Source organism: Prionailurus viverrinus, chromosome C1 (assembly GCF_022837055.1).
Source record: "Prionailurus viverrinus isolate Anna chromosome C1, UM_Priviv_1.0, whole genome shotgun sequence".
Taxonomy (NCBI): domain Eukaryota; kingdom Metazoa; phylum Chordata; class Mammalia; order Carnivora; family Felidae; genus Prionailurus; species Prionailurus viverrinus.
Genome location: NC_062568.1, coordinates 103,011,801 through 103,034,475, shown reverse-complemented (window position 1 = coordinate 103,034,475; position 22,675 = coordinate 103,011,801). Strand labels below are relative to the sequence as shown.

Below are 22,675 nucleotides of genomic sequence, written 5' to 3'. Positions count from 1 at the left end.
CCGAGTTCCCTTGTCCCTTCTGCCAGGTAAGAACACCGTGAGAAGATGGAAATCTATGAAACAGGAAGTGAGCCCTACCCAGACACCAAATTTGCTGTGCCTTGATCTTGGACTTTCCAACCTCCAAAACTGTGAGAAATAAATGTCTGCTGTTTATAAGCTACCCAGTCTATGGTTTTCTGTTATAACAACCCAAACAGACTGAGGCAGAGATCAATGCTTTGAAATAAAAGAATGGTATGTGTTAAGATAAAAAAAAAATGGAAGGGTAACTTTATTTGAATTGGGAATCAATTGGCACCTCTCTGAGAAAGTTATAATAAAGCTGAGATAATTGAAGAGTTGAGCTAAAGGGGCACTTGGGTGGCTCAGTCGGTTAAGCATCTGACTTGAGCTCAGGTTATGATCTCATGGTTCATGGGTTCAAGCCCTGTGTGGGGATCTGTGATGACAGCTCAGAGCCTGGAGCCTGCTTCAGATTCAGTGTCTCCTTCTCTCTCTGCCCCTCCCCCACTCATGCTCTGTCTGTCTCTCTCTCTCTGTCTCAAAAATAAATAAAAATTAAAAAAAAAAAAGAGTTGAGCTAAAGAAGGCAGAGGCGGTGGGGAGGAGGAGCCCTCCAGACAGAGTGATCAGCCCATTCAAGGGCCCTGAGAAAGGAAGGAGGCAGCATGGCATGAGAGACCACAGAACAGAAGTCACTAGAGCTTGAGCCCAGGTAGGGAGGGACACCACAGAGCGGGGAAGCCAGTGAGGCAGGTGAAGGCCAGGTCCCCTGGTGCCTGTTCTTCATGCACAGGGTGCACAGGGCTTTGGTTGTGTTACATGCAAGCAGAAGCCAGTGAAAAGTGTGCAGGAGGAAGGGGCTCAACTCTGTATTCTATGACAATCCTGCTGACTGTAGTGAAGATAATGGAAAAGAAGAAAAAGACAAAAAGAAAAAGAGTGAAAGTGGGTTGCTGAATTAAAAATCCAGGTGATACAAGAAGTAACTAAATGAGGCTGGTGACTGTGAGGATGAAAAGAAATGGGCATATTGGGGATGGATTGGGAAGTCATACCGATAGAACTTGTTGATGGATTTGCTATGGGAAATAAGGGAGAGGGCAGATTGAAAGAAAGTTTCCCACGGCTGATTTGGGCACCTGGTATTGTCTACTGAGATGAGGAGGTCCACAAGCAGATGAAACTGAATGTGGTTGGAGGGTTGATTTTAAGAGTTCCCTTTGGGACATGTGAAATTTGAGCTATTTATGACATAATGAAATTGAGATACCAATCAGGCAAATGCATATGTAGTTTTAGAGCTCAGAAGAGATATTTGGCTCAGGATGAAAATCACTTAACTAATCTAAAAGACACTTCATCTTTATATATTTCAGTCAGTCAGAAGGGAACCTTGGGAGTCATGTGTCCCACTCTAGATTTTGGCTCAGGCTGTGATCTGACAGTCCTAGGATGGAGTCCCATGTTGGGTTCTACACTGACAGTGCAGAGCCTACTTGGGATTCTCTCTCTCTCTCTCTCTCTGTCTGTCCCTCCCTTGCTCATGCTCTCCCTCTCTCTCAAAATAAATAAATAAACATTAAAAAATAATAAATTTCAATCTGTCCTTGTACAGTACATAGGAGGAGTACTTCCTATTTGAAAGACATGGGGGAAGGAAAGGAACAAAATAGTTACAAACAGAGAGGGAGGCAAACCATAAGAGACTCTGAAGTACAGAGAACAAATTGAGGGTTGATGGGTCGGGGGGGGGGGTCAGGAGGTGGGGAAAATGGGTGATGGGCATTGAGGAGGGCATTTGTTGGGATGAGCACTGGGTGTTGTAGGTAAGCGATGAATCACGGGAATCTATTCCTGAAGCCAAGAGCACAGTGTATACACTGTATGTAGCTTGTTTGACAATAAATTGTATTAAGAAAGAAAGAAAGAAAGAAAGAAAGAAAGAAAGAAAGAAACAAAGAAACAAAGAAACAAAGAAAGAAAGACTGTCGAGGCTTGGAGTGTGTTGTACTGTAATGTGCATATTAAATGACAGTGGGGAAGGGGTATGTTGATGATGACAGTGGCATTTCTAATGGAAATCATAACTGAATGATGGAATAGTTGCCACCAATAGCAAAGATACTGGCTCCCTCTCCCAGACAGAGTCGCCATTAATCACAACGAAGAATGGTGCTCCCCATTTCCCTATTTCTTCTTTTGTAGTCTCTACAGGAGATGAATTATTTTTCCCAATTCTATACTGACATCTTTATTTCAAGTGTGCATCTTTACGCTACCAATTCAGTGATGTAGGAGGACCCACGTCCTTTACTTACTTGGGTCACCGCATTAACGTGTTTGGCCAAAAACTAATCAACCTGAAAACTGGTCAGAGAGAGAAAACATCCCCACAAAACTTAAAAACCCAGGCACCCCCAGTTGACAACAGTGGTGACACAAGAGGAAACATGGTAATAGAGGAGGTATTCAAGAACTCTTATGAGAACATAATGAGAATCTAGCAAGTGTGGATGCATACGTGGAAGATGTGTCATAGCCATCACGGACCCGACACACAGCAAGAAGTGGTTATAACTCGTTCAGATTAGCTGTCAGCACGGTAAAATTATCTTCTTGGTTCACCAGGGAATTATTCACTTCATGAAATCATTCAGCAGAAGCAATCCGAAAAGAAGAACTTGGATTGTAGTCTTGGCAGAATGCCATGGAAGACCACATTGGATCCTACTCTTGGGCAGAGAGAGAGAGAGAGAACCGGAAGGAGGCAGAGAGCGGAGACCCCAGAGCCCATGACAGCAGCAGAAGCACCAGCAGAACACATCTGAATCTGGGAGAGGCCCCTTCTCTGACAGAGGATGTGGTTGGTTAATGTTTCCCCAAAAAGCAACATGTCCTGGCAATACAGGGTGTTCCTCTATGGATACACACCTACTTTAGTACTAGCTGTCAGTTACTAAACACAAACTGTTTGCTACATACTCTGCTTTATGTTTATACACAGTAACTCAAAGGTGACACAGTAGTCTTTAAAGTAATTACCACTGTGATTTGAGGATGAGGAAACAAGAGACTCAAAGACGTCAGCAGGGTTTGCTGGAAGGTTCACGTGTTTAATAACAGGCCACTTGTTCACCCGTTCCTATCTGAGCACACAAAGGGAATCTATTGCTCTGAACTTCATCATGACCATGGCAAAAAAGACAGCACTGGTAACACGAAAGCAGTGGGAACGTCAGTAAAATGAGACGGTCACTGGGGAATTAATAAAAGAGAATGAAGACAATCAAGAAGAAAAGATGTTAAAAACATAAATACTTAGGGAAAATGGAGATATGCTTTTACTTCTAGAGATTTTAAGACAGAATATACCAGAATAGCCTTAAGGAGGCTCCAAACACAAATCAATCTGGGAACTGCAACCACAGATAATCTCAATTATTCAACGAGAAAAAGTGTAAGGTATGAAAGACACCCATGTGGAAGGAAGATTCTCACAAGCTCATAATTTCATTACTTACAAAAGGCAAGAGAGGGACGCCTGTGTAGCTCAGTGGGTTAGGTGTCCAACTTCAGCTCAGATCGTGATCTCACAGTCCGTGAGTTCAAGCCCCTCGACAGGTTCTGTGATGACAGCTCAGAGCCTGGAACCTGCTTCGGATTCTGTGTCTCCCTCTCTCTCTCTGCCCCCCCCCCCGCCCCCGACTCATGCTCTGTCTCTATCAAAAAATGAATAAATGTTAAAAAATATAAATAAAAAGGTAAGGGAAAGGCCTTAATTAGAAGGAGTACTGCAATTTTTAAAAATGTAATAAACACGTTCAAAAATGAACAACGATGCCAGCATCTACATCTAAGAATTAATTGCACGTTAAATATTCACGGAACACACAGCAGCTGTCAGACACCAATCTAGGTCCCAGGTAGCTGAGAGGTACGACATGATTCCACCTTATAGAACAGATTGGTGACAGACTGGTGGGGAAGCCCCAGGTAACTTTAATTTAACAAGATGAAACCTAGAATTAAAACATAAAACCTAAAAGGGGGCCACATGGCAAGGTCTAGGAGGCAAAAAGATTTCAAAAGCAGATGATATCTGATCTGGCTGGTGAAGGGCAATCAAGAGAGAAAACCTAATGAAGGAGAAAGAGGATTTTTCAGAAAAAGGCAGCTGCAAGAATGAAAACATGCAATCTGGAGAGAAGCCCAGGTCTGTGCCGGGAACCGTGCATGTACACACAGCGGAAGCTGAATATGGGGATATGGCAAATGAGATGGGTGGAGAACTCTGAGCTCCGCCAAAGGCTGTGAGGAGCCCTTGAAGGGTGAGCCAGTTCTCCTTTCCAGAAGGTACTGTAAGCAGGGAGACAGCCACTACAGCTGCTGAAATGCTGGCTGAGATAAGAGGAGGGACAAATCAGAGGATCACGTGACTGGGGTCTGCAGAAGAAGTGTACAGGCCACGGGATTTTCAAGCCGGGTTTGGAGAAAGAAGAAAGAGGCTCAAAGAAAGCAAAAGGGAACAAAACAAGAGCCTCCAGCTGGGGCGGACTCTGCCATGTTGAGGGATGACTGGAAGACACGGAAAGGCAGCCCGCTTTGACTCCTCCAACAAGGAGAGAGCTTTTCAAACTGGAAAGGCTAGACTTTATTAGGAAGGAAGTGAAGCCCAGGAGAGGTTAGAGAAGAGGAAAGGCTATCTCTTACTATAAATATCTTTCCTCCTGCAGGCTAGATGAAGTTTTTTAAGTTACTGTAGGGAAATGCGGGAGCAGAGAGAGACAAGTGGCTCTGTTTCCTACCTTCCTGCCCTTGCCTCTTGTGCACTAAGCAGCAAAATCCCGCAGCTCTACCCCAGTTTCCCCTCTATGCTCACCCCTCCTGCTGCCTGGAGATCCCCTCTGCCGGGCAAGTCACTACTCAACTTCTGAGACCTAGCTCAGGTGGCTGGTATCTCTGCAATCTTTCTGATACCAACAGTAGCACTGGCTTACTTTGTCCTCTTCCCCCCCCCCCCCCCCGGGTCCCCTTTGCGGATTCCTATGAGGCACACGCCGTATTTTGTGGCAGATTTTTATTTACATGCTTGTTATACCCTCTCTGACTATCAGCAATGTCAATCATTTGACAAATACTGAAAGAATACCAAGAACCCAGCATTGCGATGGGCGTGGGGGTACTTGACAGGTGCAGTGACTGCCTTTTCAAAGCAGAGGGTCCAGTCGGGAGACATATGTCAAAGAAACAATTGAAGAATTAATTAATGAAATGCAATCATACAAAAGCACTTCAAAGAAAAAAACCTACAGGACTCATTAAAGTTCACAGAAAGGTCTTGTTTATTTCTTATATCCCTCAGGGCTTTGCATGATGCGTGGTGTATGTGATGTATCTTAATTGCTCAATAAAGTTGTCAACTGAAGGAATAAATGAGTGAATGAGTGAATGAATGAATGAATGAATATGCAGATATTTCCAAAACAGTTAAAACTTTCTTAAGAAATTATAGAACTGTTAGTTTTCCACCAATCTTTAGCAACATACTCAAATGGCTCTTTGACAAAAAGGTTTATGAGCCCATGGTGTGGGGAGAAAAACAGTTCCCTAGAAACTACAATGGGTGTTATGAACAGCAAGTAATTTCAGGTGAATTACAGGTTGCCCATGCTGAGACTGGACTGATATATGTATCCATTCATTCCTAAATACCTATTTCTGCCTATTAGGTCCTGAGACTTAATAGACAAGGTGCCTATTCTCATGACACTTACATTCTGGTGCAGAGCTTTGGAGTGGCAAACAACAAACAAGTAAACCAAAACAAACAAACAAGATTCTGTTTTGTGAGAGGAACCATGAAGAAAATAAAGGCACAACATATAGCCAGGGGATAACAGCTGATACACAGGAAGTAGGGCAGGAGACTTTAGAAGGGCAATTAAAGTGGACTTCTCTGGGGGCACTTGGGTGGCTCAGTCAGTTAAGCGTCTGACTCTTGATTTCTGCTCAGGCTATGATCTCATGGTTCCTGAGACTGAACCCCACATAGGGCTTTATACCGACAGAGTGGAGCCTACTTTGGATTCTCTCTCTCTCCCTCTCTCTCTGCCCCTCCCCCACTCATGCACACGTGTCCTCTCCTTCTCTCTCTCTCAAAATAAATAAATAACATTTTAAGAAAAGTGGACTTCTCTGAAGAGGTGGCATCAGAATTGGAATTTCACTGGATAAAGGAAGTAACTGTAAATTCTTGGAAAAGCTGTTCTGTGCCTAGGGAACAGAAAGTGCAAAGGCCCTGTGGTAGAAAAAGCCTGGCATGTTCCAGGAATAGCAAGATGGCCTCTAAGGGATGGAAGAACTAAAAGGAATTTGAAGAGGTTGGCAAGGAACCTCCAATAAGAAATTCTACTTGCTGGAAAGGAGTCTCAATTTTATTTTAAGTGAAGTATGCAGGGGAATGATGCAATTCTCTATAATATTTATAAGAATCACTTTGGTTACTGCCTCCCAAATAGGTTTGGGGAGACTGGGGCATAGAGCAGGAACTCCAGCTGGAAGGTGATTTAAATACACTGGGGGAGAAGAGACAGAGGCTGCAGCTCCAGAAGGCAGAAATATGTGGATTCAGGGCACGTTTTGGAGGAGAGAGCTGATGCAGCTACTGTGAACTTAAATAAGTTGCACAGGAGTGCCAGTTATGGGAAAGGAGGACTCAAGACTGCTTTCTGGGCTTTTGCTCTAGCAGGTGAACAAACAGTGGTGCCATTTACTGAGTTCGGGGAGATGTGAACAGGTGTTTGAGGGAATGGTAATCAGGAGTTGTATTTCTGCTCTATTCAATTTAGACTTTCACGAGGACATACCTAGCATATTGCCTATATAATTCTAGAGGTCAGGCCAGGAGATACAGATGTGAAGATGATCAGTGTATCCACAGTGTTTAAATTCATGGGACTCTGTAAATTCAGATGGGCTTGGGGTGTAGATGGAAAGAAGTTCTGAGACAAAGCCCTGAGATTGAGCACAGGTAGCTGGTGAGCCAGAAGGGAAAACCAGGTTTTTAAAAGGTAGAAATAGGTAACTGAACCAAATACTACTGAGAGGTTGAGTGAGGTGAGAAAAGGGAAGTGACCACTGGATTTGGTGATGTGGAGTTCTTCACTGGTGGTCTTTGCTGAAGTAGTTTCTGTGGGGTGTTTTGCATTAGATGATAGAGAGATAGAGAGATATAGAGATACGTAGATAGATAGATAGATAGATAGATAGATAGATAGATACAGATACAAATAGATACAGATACAGATACAGATACAAATAGATACAGATACAGATACAAATAGACTACACGGAACTGCTTACATGAGTGTGGGGGCCACCCAGGCAAGTCCAAAATTCATCTGCAGGGCAGGCTGTCAGGAAGGGGAGGAGGAAACTCGGGCAGGACCTGAAGCTACACTGTACAGGTAGAATGTCTTCTTCCTCAGGGAAACCTCAGTTCTGATCTTAAAATCTTTCGACGGACTGAATCTGGCCCACCCAGACATTAAGAATACTCTCTTGGGGCGCCTGGGTGGCGCAGTCGGTTAAGCGTCCGACTTCAGCCAGGTCACGATCTCACGGTCCGGGAGTTCGAGCCCCGCATCAGGCTCTGGGCTGATGGCTCAGAGCCTGGAGCCTGTTTCCGATTCTGTGTCTCCCTCTCTCTCTGCCCCTCCCCCGTTCATGCTCTGTCTCTCTCTGTCCCAAAAATAAATAAACGTTGGAAAAAAAAAAAAAAGAATACTCTCCTTTCCCCAAAGCCCAGTGACTGCAGATGGTCACCACCTCCCAGCGACTCCTAGGTTAGTGTTTGGTTGGATCCTGGGACCCTGGCTAGCCAAGCAGACACCTGGAACGGAACACCACGTGTGTCCAGACCGCAGAGAATCAGGTGCAGTGTGCTGGGGTGTGAGCAGGTGGAGGTGCTAACCACACACAGACCTTGGAGAGAAGCTGTTCTGTGAAAAGCAAGGGAGAGAAGGAGTAGCTGCTAAGTAGGGCTAGTCAGCTTTTGTTGTATTCCTTTTGATAGCTTATAGAGCAAAGTCTTCTATGTACAGGAATGACCCAGTCAAAGGGAGGATGAGATGGTGTTGAAAGGGAGGACCATCCTCTGATCCAGAGGACACACAGAGACTTGTTTTTAGATAGAAATGAGAGATGAGGGATCGTCTGGGTGGGGCAGTTGTTAAGGAGGCGACTCCTGATTTCAGCACAGGCCATGACCTCGCTGTGTGTGAGATCGAGCCCCACTTCAGGCTCTGCACTGACAGAGCAGAGACTGCTGGGACTCTCTCCCCCACCCCCGCATCTCTTTCTCTCCCTCAAAATAAATAAATGTTAAAAAAGAAAAAAGAAATGAGAGGTGAATTCTTTTTTTTTTCCCCAAGGGAAAGCAACAAAGCACCAGGACCAATGATTGGAAAGGACCGAGTGTTCAGCAGCTCCCCAGGTGGCTAACATCCCATCACTCACAATAGGTACCCAAAGATAAGTTATCCCTTGAGGGAATGCACTGAGTAGACATGGAACCTACCTGGAGGGCAGACCCCGTAGGACTGGGCTTCCTCCAAATCAGGGACTGTGAGCCTGGTCAAGAATTGGGCTTTAGCAGATCTGTGGGCCTCCTAATATTATAGAAAAATCTGCTTATGAAAAAAATGTCGCTGTGGGTGCTCTTCTTAAGGGGATGTCCCTTGCTGCCATCAGAGTCTCAAAGGGGTCTGGCACTGGAAAAAGATGAATGTGTCCCTCCAAGGTCTCTTTCAACCCTCCAGTCTGCTCTTCAACTTGATGCGAGGAATCTTTCTGTGTATGCATGCAGAACGATGTACATGAACAGCAAAGGAAAGCTGACTGGCTGGCAGAAAACAATGAGGACATGTTAAACAGTAATGGGACTGTTACCCCAAAATAGATGGCTGAAGTCATAACATAGGTAACCTCTTTACTTCAGCATGAAAGTGTCACCTTTTACTTAAAAATAAACCTCCGACTCTCTCTCTCTCTCAAAATATATAAATAAACTTAACAAAAAATTACTTTAAAAAAAAGTTTTCTTTAAAAAAAAAAGGGGGGGGGCATCTGGGTGGCTCAGTTGGTTAAGCGTCCAACTCTTGGTTTCAGCTCAGGCCATGATCTCACGGTTCATGGGTTCAAGCCCCACATCAGGCTCTGCACTGATGGTACGGAGCCTGGTTGGGATTCTCTCTCTCTTCCTCTCTCTCTGCCCCCACCCCTCATTCTCTCTCTCTCTCTCTCTCTCTCTCTCTCTCTCTCTCTCCATAAATAAATAAATAAATAAATAAATAAATAAATAAATAAATGTAACAAAAAATTACTTAAAAAAAGTTTTAAAATTAAACCTCCGAGTAGCGACATCTGTTATCAAGAGAAGAGGCAACAAGGGAATCCGGGCATGCCAGAGAACCTGGGATTGGAAGCATGTGCCCTTATGGACATTCTGTGCTGTGTTATGCAAGAGCTGAAGTGGAATGCAGTGTCTCCCTAGCCTAATGGTGTGCTGTTGATGTATCTGTTGTATAACATACTCTTCCTGGAAATGCTTGTTCAAGATAAAGACAGCCATTTCACAAGTCAATCCCCTCTGTGAAGAAATTTATTTTTACTAGATGCTCTTATGTCCATCGCTTCCCTAGGGAGCTTGTTAATACTCAGCTTTCCGGGTCCCTACACCCAGAATCATAATCCAGTATGTACAGGACTTGGCTAGGCAAATGCATTTTTAAGGACCGCTCCAGATGATTCTGATACAGGCATTCAGTTGGCCATATTACAAAAAAAACGGTACAAGCACATAACCAATAGGCACTCTTATAACCAAAACCAGGATCTGTTGAACCATGTTAGTGGTAGCAATCACATGCGTTCATACATTAGGGGTCACTGGGTTTTAGTATATAAGCAGGAGATGTCACTGCTAAGGTAGAAAACTAATTTATGATGGCCTACTTTTAGTTTTAAATATAAAACTTGCAGAGGAGAATTATAGGAATGATTACATTTCCTGCGTAATTCTGACTGTATTCCAGAGCGATTGCCGGTTCTACCCGTGGTTACCATATTCCTTATTTGCCAGCCACTTTTACGTAGAACAACTCACAGATGAATATTTGGCTAGCATAACTCCAGGCGAGAAGCACTCCCTGGGTTACATCAGGTTGGAATGCTCTTTTTCCTCCCCTTCTAGAACAAGTGAAGAGGGGGAACCTTTTCTCTTCACGGTGCTGAAGGAGGGGCGAATTTATCATACCTGTCATACCTCACTTCTGGGAAAGAATGGAGCCCAAATTCCTCTTCTACTTCAAGGACAAATGATGCTCACATTTCAAGAGCTCTTCACTTTGAACTCTGGGCTGTTGTTAAGCTCTTATCACGTTATCACTACCAAGCTGCTTCATCCCTAGACAGAAGAAGAGTTTTTCTAGCTCTGGGTTGAATTTTACATTTTCAAATGTGCAGAAGTTATTAAAGGCTTCAAAGAGTTTTGAAACAACCTGAGATTGCCATCACAATGTAGATAAGCTGGTAATCCTTGGGGGGGGGGCGGCGCTCACAACACATCAAAGTTGAGGGTGCGTGTCTACACTTACTATAGGAGCATCCATAGACCTCCACCCTCATGCCAATCTTTCCACTTGGATTCCATTCCAGGGGCACGAAGCGAATGAAGCGGGCTCTCACTGAGTGCAGTAACTTATGGTGCATCACGCTGTCAGCATTCATGTTTCCTGCAAAGGTCTGCGGAGAGAAAAGGAGGCCCCGTGAGATTTGTGACACCATTGCGTCTCCTTCCCATGCCGAGCTCAAAGCACCTCACTGCAAATTCACATATGTTACTCCACTGAGTCTTTCCAAGAAAATCCTCAATTTCACAGATATGTCAAATAGAAACCGACTCCTGTGAAAATTCTTCATTATGTGCCTTTTTTTTCAGAAATGCTATCCATTATTCTTTGAGGAACTCTCTCTCCCAAGGTTAGACATGACACCTGAAAGCTTCACAAAGTAAATAATACCATGACGTTCCAATATTTCTAATGCTCATAGTCCCTCCCTGTGGTAGAGGAGATAAGTGGCCATCTCCTCTTAGAAGGAAAAGGCCTTCATTGAAGTAACTGTTACCATCAGTTGAGGCCAGTCACTATGCTAAGCACTTTCTATTATGATTATTACCATTTCACAGATTAAAAAAAAATACCTGAAACGTAAAGAGAAAAAGGGTGAAGAAAAAAGAAATCTTTACATCATCCAATTGGTTAGGAATTGGTCTGAGATTCAATTCCATGGTCGTCCTATTCCAAAGCTTGTGGTTTTTCTACAGCCCCACACTCTTCAGCTATCGCCATGTCAATCGTTACTGGAGGGAGAAGGGGGGTTCTGACTCTTAGGACTCTTAGGTAACTCATTTTCTCAGGAAGTTGAAGCAAAGGAGCACATAGTTTGGGAACTATTGGGCGCACCAGAATTATGTCCTCTAGTCTTCATTTGGAAGAGGGATTTCTGGAGTAAAAATTTTTCTGGAGATGGAATCCAAAGTCTCACACCCCATCTCTTTTCCCCATTGGGGTAGAATATACGTAACATAAACGTACCACTGAAACTTTAAAATTTTAAAGTGTATATTTTAGTGGCATTAAATACTTTCACACCATTGTGCAACCCTCACCACTAGCCATCCGGACAACTTTCTCATCACCCCAAGGTTCCCTAATCCTTAAGACAGTATGTCATCTAGCACACGGATTTGCTTGCTTCATTAAAAATCGTCATTTGCCTTCTTTTCTGATTCAAGTATTTGTAGATAAAGCATACTTGCTAATGTCCCATCAATGTCAATAAAAGGGAGATCCACTAGTTTGTCAAGTGGCCAAAATGAACACCAAGTAAAGTATCTTATGTAAACAATGGAAGTGAACCCATTTTCAAAGATCCAGTCTGAACCTTGTCTGTATCCTCACCACAGCTGTGAACACTCAGACATTCTGCAGCACATAATACACCCAGGGGCTACTAACTCTGACATGAAGCAATTGATAGCGTCACTATTACGCAGCACAAAGTGGCTTACTGAAGAATGAATACATTCACTTCCTAATTTGCAGCTACACCTGCAACAAAATTCTCATGTAACGGAATGACTTAGTGGAGAGGAATTCCTCAAGATTCAAATCCAACATCCAGGCCACAGATTTAGGCAAGGTTGTACCATTTTTTCTTCATGCAAATAAGAATGACTCTACTTGGCAGGCTGGCTCTTCCACACATCCTGCTCCCAACTTTACAACTGGTACAGGTATAAACCTTCTTCAGTCCCTTGTTCACTTAGAAAGGATCTTTCCCAGGGCACCTGGGTGGCTCAGTCAGTTAAGCATCCGACCCACAGTTTGTGGGTTAGAGCCCCATGTAGGGCTCTGTGCTGACAACTCAGAGCCTGGAGCCTGCTTCTCCCTAGAGAATCTCCCTAGAGATTCTGTGTCTCCCTCTCTCTCTGCCCTTCCCCCACTCATGCTCTGTCTCCCTCTGTCTCAAAAATAAAGATTAAAAAAAAGAAAGGAATTTTCCCTATAGAGTTTAGAGTTTTTGGTTTCCATTTTTAATATGTTTTTGTCCATACTTCTTCTTTTGTCCATACAACCCACCTCCCAGGCACATAAAGGCACTGGGTCTATAGTATCTCTATCTAACCCAAACTTTCAATAAAATCTTTCTTACACTGAGGACAATGGGGTGCCCCCTCCAGAGTTCTATGTAATATATAGACCAAATATATCTTAAGCTAACATTTAAATCCTGGTTGTATAATTCTAGATATAAGATTTATTTTGTGAACCTGAAATCCTTTATAGGATCCCTTAACTCATGTACTAAGTGGTCTGATGACGGAATCTTGGATTCTCATCAAAAAAGGGCACATCTTGGAAAGATTGTATAACATTAGGCAAGTGACTTAATCTTTCTGAGTCTCATGTCATGATCTGAACATCTCACGGTCCCAGAGCTATATAATTTGTAGTTTCATAGCCTCATAGGCTCATGCCAGAGGAGACCCAAGGTCTCAAACTTTGAGATCTCAAAGTATGCAGTGCATGGTCCCAGGACCCTCTTGGAGCTAAGAGGCTAACATTAACTTGGGAATACTTAAATCTGGAGCCAGACTGAGTCTAAAGGAAGCTTCACCCAAATTTTCACCAAGTTCACTAGTTCAACTTCTGACAAGATCAAAAGTAATCATCATATAGCAATGCAGGAAGTTGTAGGCTAGAAAGAAAAGCAAACAAATGTATCCTTCCTCTTCCAGTGCTTGAATTCCAAGGCCCTATTAGATTCATTAAAGCTATCACTCACCCCAAGTCAGCTCAACTGCTAAAGATACCTGGACAGCATTAAGGGTGACAGCTGACTTTTCATGAGAAATGTTAGAGACCAACTAATGCTGAAAGTAGGATACCATTAACCTAGCATTCTTTTGTTTTAAGTTTATTTATTTTGAGAAAGTAAAGAGAGCAGAGACAGAGGGAGAGAGAGAATCCAAAGTAGGCTCCACACCATTAGTGCATAACCCAATGCCGGGCTCAAACTCACGAACTGTAAGACCAAGACCTGAGCCAAAATCAAAAGTTGAACACTTAAGCCACCCAGGTGCCCCTCAACTTAACATTCTATACCCAGCAAAAATAGCTCCCAGTTCTGAAGAAAAAATAAACATAATTTCATTTAAACAAAAGCTGAGATAATTTATTACCAATAGACTTCCACTGCTAAGAATTGCTACATAAGTAATTCTATCTAAAGAAATTGATACAAGATAGAATTTTCTCTTTTTTTAATTAATTTGTTTATTTTTGAGAGAAAGAGAGAGAACACACACATGCAAGTGCTTGAGTAGAGGAGAGGCAGAGAGAAGGAAAGAGAGAATCTCAAGCAGGCTCCATGCTGCACGGTCAGTCTGGAGCCCAATTCAGGGCTCAAACTCATGAATTGTGATATCATGACCAGATGTGAAATGAAGAGTTAGATGCTTAACCAACTGAACCAACCAGGTGCCCCAAAGACAGAATTTTCAATGTGCAGGAAGGAATTAAGGATACTCAAAGGGTTAAATGTGTGAGTAAGAATAAAAGACTAGATTTCTTTCTTTTCCTAAAAATTGTAAAGTCAATTCACACTTTAGAGGAAAACTAAAAACACATTGTGAGATTTATAACATATATAGAAGAAAACATATGTCAACAAAGCTGCATAGAACGGGATACAGGATAAATAGAATTACACTAGTTCAAGGCTGCACACTGTATATAAACTGATATATTAGCAATTTTATATAAATTATAAGTTAAAGATGCACAAAAATAAATCAAAAAGGTATAGCCACAAAGCCAATAAAAGAGAAAGGATGGAATAACATAATAATAATAATAAGAAGAAGAAGAACAACAACAACAACAACAAACCTGATCCCAGTTTAACACAAAATAAGATAGGAAATGAGAAACAAAGGAATAAATCACAGACAGGAAAAAACAAAACAAAACAAAAAAAAAAAGGTAAACTTAAACTTTACCAAACTGGTGATTACATTAAAAGAAAAATGATTAAAACTCCAGTGAAAAGTTAGAAATTGTAGGGCTGATGGAATAAGTGTGTGTGAGGAAGAAGCCAGTAAGGATGTAGAATATTCAAACAGTGAAACTGGCCTAATTAATGTTCACAGAACATGGAACAATGACAGGTTAAATACATTGTTTTCAAGTGCACACATAGGACATTCACTAAGAGGGACCCTATCATATATGGTAAAAAAAATCATATGGCTTGTTTTCTGACCACAATTAAGTTGTCATAATAATAACTTATTTAGGAAACCCTCAAATGTTTGGAAGTTATTCAACACACTTCTAAATGACTCATAGGTCAAAGAAGAAATCAAAATGGAATTTAGAAAATAGTTCTAATTGAATGATGATAAGAACACTGTATCAACATTTCTGGAACATAGCCAAAGCAGCCCTTAGAAGAAAATGGATGGTTACAAATGCCTTTTTTTTTTACATGAGAAGGAAGAAGTAAAGTTAAAAATCTATATTTCCATCCTAAGAAGATAAAAAACTAGTAAATCTGAACTCAATGTTATACTCAGCAATAAAAAATAACCAACAACACCTGCTCCAATACGTGTGTTGGGCAAAAGTAGCTAGCCATCAGGAGTGCATACTACACGATTCTATGTATACGAAGTTCTAGAAGGGGCAGAACTAAGCTCTGAGGATGGAAATCACATCAGCAATTTTCTCGATGATGGGAGACAGAAAATGACCACAAAGAATATCCATCAATTCATCTGAACATAACGTCCACACAAGGTAGAAAATCTGCATGATCTTCATTTTAAAGATGAGACAACTTGATTTTGGAGAACCTAAACTGAATCATAAATTATAAATCAAGAAATTATCAAATTGAGACTGGATTATAGAGACTCTGATTAAAGTCCGGTGACCCTCTGATTGCATTCTCATTATTGCCCATATACATTGGGTTTCTGAAACCAAATCATGGCTGTGGCACAATGAGAGCTACCAGGTTTGAGGGTCTGCTCCACGCCAGGCACTTGCTAGGCCCTCCGTATAATTTTAGTTCACTCTGTTTACTCAAGAAGATTTAGCCAGCTTCCTCACTAAAGGAGCCTCCCCCTGCTCCTCTGCACACGTACATTTCAACTTTCCAAAGTTGTGCCACATCTTACAATTGTGCTGCCCGTCGACAAGGGATTCCCCACCTCACTGGCAGACTTTGGGAATCGGGTTAATTTGGGGCAACGGTATCTATACTGTTTCTCACAAGTTTGTCTGGTTCTCACCCCACATCAACCAACAGTATACTGAATCTGGGCACAGGCCTTTTACTGTTGTCGTGGGATAAGTGGCATTATTTTATTATAAAATATCATGCATATTGTTCTTTTTAAAAAATGTTTATTTATTTATTTTTAGAGAGAAAGAGAGAGGGGAGGAGGGACAGAGAAAGAGGGAGAGAGAATCTCAAGCAGGTTTCACACTGTCAGCACAGACCCCACGGTCGGGCTCCATCTCATGAACCATGAGATCATGACCTGAGCCAAAATCAAGAGTCAGATGCTGACCCTACTGACTCAAGAGTCAGAGCCACCCAGGAACCCCTCATGCATATGGTTCTTGAGGCTGTTCATTGATTTGGTCCCTACATAAGAACATAGTGCATAAGCTCATCTTTCTTCTCCCATATCATCCCCCATAGTTCAAGAAGTGTAATGACCACAGAAGGTGAGTTCACGTGTGCTCATAAGAGAAACAACTACCTAGAAGGGGGCTCACAGGAGGAGCATGTAGGAGAACACACAAGAAAACGAGAGTTTCAGAGTCAGCATTCAGCTCCTTCCCCTTACACATTCATTCCTTGTCACTACACAACGTTTTGGCTTATGAAAGGAAGACCCTTTGCTCATGATGAAAGTGCTGATACTCTTTTTATTCTTTACTAGGCAGCTAATGGAGTAGGCACAAACTATGAGGCTAAGACGGGATGGTCACTGGCACTTACCCATGGAGAGTGAACGGGTCTGGGCTCGCTGCTACCCAAGCAACTCACTTGGCTGTAACAAATACATCACATTGTGCCAAACCCACTGATGGCTCTGACTGGCAGCGAGACTGCAAGCATCCAGGTGCCGCAGGGAAGATGTCATTAATTTGCCTAACTGCAGTGTGGGCAATAAATAACAGGTGCAGCAACCAAATTCTGCCTCCGTAACCTTGACAGAGAATATCAGGAATTCTCAGGGAGACCTATTTCAAGTCTGGTGCTCTGCCAAACTCCATGCTGCCTAAGGGTCTGTTTTAAAAGAAGCAGTAGAGTGGGAGAGAAAGGATATGAGCTGTGAGTGCTAATCCTAACCACCTTGCTGATTAGCTCTGTCGTCCCTTGCAAAGCGCAAGGACTGTAGTTCCTTTGGGGATATGGGCTGTATCTTATTTTAAACCAGAATGTCTAGTGCACGGAACGTGGTATTTCTTCAAGGTATGTTGAAATGGCATTCGGCAACCCAAACCAAATCTGTGCACTGTAGTTATTTCAAAATCAGTGAATTTCAAACAGCATCTCAACTTCGCTCACACTGGTATTAGTAAGTTGCTGAATCACTGAGTGAATGAATAAGCAAAGGAACACAACTTTTCTGACTCTTGGTTTTCTCACCAGGAGAACCGCGCAAATAAAATCTCCAAGGCAGTGGCGAAACTTACATTAAATACTACATGCAAATGACATTGCACATAATAGATTCTCACAAACCACACAATACTCTCACAGAGAGACAGAAAGAGAGAAATTCCAATAGCTAGTTCCTGTGTAAAAATATCTTTGTGTGAGAGCATATTCTGAAGCAGTGACTTACTAATACCCTCAAGCCCCATGCAAGGCATTTGTCAATCATACTTACTTTTTCTGAATGACATTCAAAGGGTTCTCCCAGAAAAACAGTACAAACTAAAGCTAAGGAAGGACTAGCAGCCCAGAGCTAATTAGAAATACATTTTTTTTCTTAGTTAATAAGATACATTTAATAAGGCAGAGGGTAATTAACATGCAAACTGCGGAGTTAAAACTAAAATTGATACACCCATTCAGGCTTTGAAGTTCCAAACTGCTCTGTAGGTGTATGTGCTGAAATGGATTTCAGACAGGCACTTATCCAAAAGAAAATGAGAGGTAAGTGTTAAGAACTAGACACTATTGGTGGGAGACAGGAATTCTGTTTCTTACCATTTATTTGCTGTTTTTATATATTGTTTTTTATTTGAGTATAATTGATACCCAGCATCGCATTAGTTTCAGGTGTACAACATAGTGATCTGACAAGTTCATAAGTTATGGCACGTTCACCCCAAGTGTAGCTACCACCTGTCACCATACCTCACTATTACAGTATCATTGACCATATTCCTTAAGTGACAAATTTTAGGGGTATAAAAAGGAGAATTAGACTACTGAATTCTTTTTTTATTCTACTCCTGTTTGTAGGAAAAGTGTCCATTACACCATTATATCCTTATAAGAGCAGATGTGGTATATCTACTTGCAATTTCATAAGAGCAATTATTTAATTGGGCTAGAAAGCCACCCTGAATTTGATAACTGCATAAGAACAACTCCACCTCTGTCGCTTGGTCCTGATTGTTGGCAAAGAAGAAAACCAATCCATGGCACTGTCCTCCTTTGCCAGTACAGTCTCCAGAGTAGGAGAACACTTCAAGGATTGAGGGCAATAGTAGAGAAAAACTGTCACTCCCACTTGACCTTGATCACAAGTGGAGTAGGGTTCTCAGGTCAAGCCCTGCTAGTAACCATCATGCACTCATGTTCTGTTCCCTTCTCTTAGGAATGACATGTTCTTATTTTTTTCCAGTTCACTGAAGAGATATTTGCTTCCTCCTCTGTTTCTGGAAGTAGAAGTGCCCTCCAGGTTGAGGTATGAGTGCTTCCTCATTCCCACCCCAGCCCTGACACAACCTTTGTCAGACATGTGCTCTCATGCAGTCAATGGCCAATTGTCATTTTGCTCCTAGTCTCCCTGTCCTGACCTTAACTGTCAGTCATCTGCTTGAAAGGATGGTTACTGTGGTTATTGTGTGGCCAGTTGAGAAAATGGAATCCTATGTGAAGTCATAATACTGGCCACTTTATTATTTTTTTATTAATTTATTTATTTTTGAGAGAGACAGACAGACAGAGTACAAGCGGGGGAGGGGCAGAGAGAGAGGAAGGCACAGAATCTGAAGCAGGCTCCAGGCTCTGAGCTGTCAACACAGAGCCTGATGCAGGGCTTGAACCTATGAACTATGAGATCATGACCTGAGCTGAAGTCGGACGTTTAACTGAGCCACTCAGGCGCTCTTTGATCACTTTAGCATTAAATTACCCATATTAAAGTTATTTGCATGCAAATCTCATCAGGTATAAAGTCTCCAAACAAACTTAACCCATCACATGCATTCTGGCTTATTCCAGAGTAAGCCAGAGATAGTGAGGGAAATAGTGAGACTTGCCAGCAGAAGTTAGTGAGTAACTTACAAAGATTAAAGGCCTTCAATTAAATGCCTCTCCCACTGGAGGCACCAGTGCCCTCAGAAACCAGTACCCATCCCTAGGCAGAAAAACTGGTTTCTCATAGATACAGTGGACCATGGCAGTGGCATCTGGATATCTATCTCCACTTTCTCCTTCAAAAGTGATTAATTCTATATCCATTTCCTCATCTTCCCCCTAGTCTGATGAACCAGTGTGTTCCTCTGTAATCTACTTGAATTAAAACAATTCCATCAATATCTCAAGTACAAAGAGAATTAATTCATTGAATGTCAACAGTTACAAGCACTAGGAGAGGGCATTGCTAAAGTTATGTTAAAGTAGAAGTTGAAGGAAGGGCTCTCAAATGGCCACTGGCCTCTGCCCATTTACAGCTTTAACAAATCATCATTGATTTAAAGGAAGTTTCCAAGTTAAGTTGCTCAAAACTCTCCCTAGACCAATAGGAACCTTATGCATACAATTAGGCTATCAGTATCGTTGTGACAATTATTGATCTAGGTCACATTTTACTAGAAAATAAAGTAAGATCAACTAATAATGTGGAAATAAGATATATTAACCCACAGCTAAATAATAGAAATGTGGTATTTTGTCTACCAGAGTGGATGATCCAGAACCCTAATTATTCTTGAGGACACTATGCATGTACAGATAAATATTTGTTTAAAAATATGTATTTATATGAGACACCAAATTCCTCCATTGTCATTGCTGTGTTTGTTCAGAGGTTCCGATTGTTGTGTGACTTCTGCTGCGTTAAGTATAATGGGTAATAAAGTGATTGTTGACAACACTGTCATATATTTACGTTTCCATCTCTTGTGCTAAGAGCTATAACACCATCATGTATGGCAGCTTGACCATATGGTGCACAACTGGAGAAGATTGAAACACCCACTTAGCAAAATCAGACTTTTCAGACTCCACTGAAGCAAAAAGAAACAATTCCTTTGCCCTCTTCTGATTTCTGGAAAAGAAAGACAAAGCTTTATGAACTTCCTGGTTCATGAAATGGAGAACTGAGCATGGGGGTTGCCAGGAGGACCTGGTCTTCTATTACAGGATCCAGACCGAAGATCCCCTACAGTAAGGACCTGGTCCAGAGCTAGAAAGAGACTACCCGATACATCCAGGGTAAAGTCATGGGGCAAAGGGAATAATGAATACCAAGATGGAAAGACTGTTGAGCTTTTCTGCCCATTTATGTGCACTGCAGTCTTTTGTAGGGGCTCTTGCCAACTCCTTTTCCCTTCCCAGTACAACCCACCCTCCTATCTTGCTTTATTTTCCTTCCTAAACTCATCTTGCTTTACTTCTTTGTCTCTCTCCTTGCACTGTGAGCTCCAAGAGAGCAGGGACTTCTGGAATCATATGTGAGGCCCAGAAAGATTTGCTGAATAAAGGAACGATACACGTTTTCCCCCTAAATTGTTCCATTATGGAACCCTGCTCTTTTTTCCATGGAACATCTTAAAAGAATATTGCACTATAGAAATATGCACAAAGCATCACCCTGAAAGAATTTCATGTTCATACCTTTTGGTGGACAAACCAAAGATAGAAGTTTTAAGACATTTTCTCAAGGAAGGACAATTAGTTGAAGGGAGAATTGAAGCAATATTATGTATAGGAGTTCCTTCTACCATTACGGCTGACTTTCATGCTCTTAATTCCTTGACTAGAGCATTTCAGAGAAGCAAATAGAGAGGGAAGTTTCAATCTGTATAGTTAAGAAAGCCTAAGCTATCCAGCCTATCAAAAACTACCTGAGGGAGAAGTATCACAAGGAGAGAGTGGGCAACATACATTGTCCACATTTCTTCCTTCATTCTATTCTGTGCCTGTGATGGTTCAATTGTTCGCCTCACAAACTATATGAAGACTGTGGATGTGGTTCCCACTGTCCTTTACATTTAACTGGCCAGAGAACAGGCTAGGTCCTACGAGGACCAAGTGAGGACTAAAGGGTTCTAGGATGTTCTTACCATTATTTCCTCCACAGTGCTTTACGGGCTCACTTCCAAATAGCAATGTCTATACCAGCTGATAAGCCCCAATTCACCTGTCATGTAGCTGATTTTCTCCTAAAGATAATTTAACCTTGCTGAATAGAAACCTTTGAGGAGACAGCAGATTTCTCTGGAAATAGGAGCATGGAAGCAGTCAACACATGTCTTTTTTTTTTTTCCTTCATTCGTTTTCCTGAGATTTGGATCTCAAACCAGCACTCTGAAGAGAAGGTGTTAGCTCATTGTCAGCCTTTGGCAAAACCATACAATAGGCCAAGTTTATCATGATCTACTTCTCTTATCCTTTCCTCCTTTGTTCCATTTCTGCTCTTAGCTGACTTTTAGCTATTTTCTGTCAAATTTTTAGTAGCTCAAGCAATGACTCTAGGAAACATCAGAATTTCCTTTTTTTTTTCAGTTTTATTGGGAAATAATTGGCATGCATCAATGTATAAGTTTAAGGTGTACAGAATGGTGTTTTGATTTACATAAATTGTGAAATGATTCCCACAATCAGTTTCGTTAATATTCATCATATTGCATATAAATGCAATAAAAAGAAAAGGAAATGAATTCTCCTTATGATGTAAACTCTTAGGGTTCACTCTCAACAACTTTCCCATAACATCACGTAGCTATGTTAGCTACGGGCATCATTATGTTGTAGATGACATCCGTAGTAGTCATTTACCTGATAACTGGACATTTGTAGCTTCTGACCACTTTCCTTCAGTCCTCTTCCCCCACACCTTCTTTCTCCATTCATTTCCCAATGGACCCTCAGGTTGTTTCCATGTTTTGGCTAATTGTACATAATGCTGGGCGTTAGCTCATTGTCATGAGGGTGCAGATATCTTTGTTTATATCAGCGTTTTCATTTCCTTTGGATATATTCCAAGAGTGGGACTGATGGACCATATGATGATTCTATTTCTAATCATTTGATGATCCTCCATACTGTTTTCCATCATGGCTGCACCAATTTATAATCCCACCAACAGCGCACCAGGATTCCCTTTTCTCCCCACCCTCACCACCACTAGTTACCTCTTGTCCTTTCAATGATGGACATTCTAACAGGTGTGAGGTGACATCTCGCTGTGGTTGACAGTTTTAAAAGGGACCCTTGAAGTACAATGAAGGAGGAAGAAAGGAAGAAAAACTTGCATGCAAAAATATTTGATTTCTGCTGACAGTATGGCTGGTAACTTGAAATAAAATGCCTGGATATTTGCTGCAACCTCTGAGCTGTGGCCGTGAGTAAAGGAGAACTCAGGAAACATCTGGCGGAAGGTTCATTTCTTTCTTTCTCTGCACTACCTTCATCATCTCTTCCCTGGATGACTGTAACAGCCACCAGATAATCTTTCTCTCTCTGGTCTTACTCCATTTCATCAATCTTACAAGAGGGTATATTAGCTTCAAAATCAAGGAGAAATTTCTAGTATGCCCTACAAAAGCCCTCTGTTTTC

General features: G+C 41.8%; 1 protein-coding gene across 1 annotated transcript in view; it reads right to left on the bottom strand.

The window, feature by feature from the left end:
* CNTNAP5 (contactin associated protein family member 5) overlaps positions 1-22,675 on the bottom strand; it is a 796,934-nt gene that overhangs the window by 438,305 nt on the left and 335,954 nt on the right. The window contains exon 4 of the mRNA XM_047871013.1: positions 10,662-10,809. Within this exon, the coding sequence (XP_047726969.1) occupies positions 10,662-10,809 (148 nt within the window). The remainder of the gene's footprint in view (positions 1-10,661; positions 10,810-22,675) is intronic.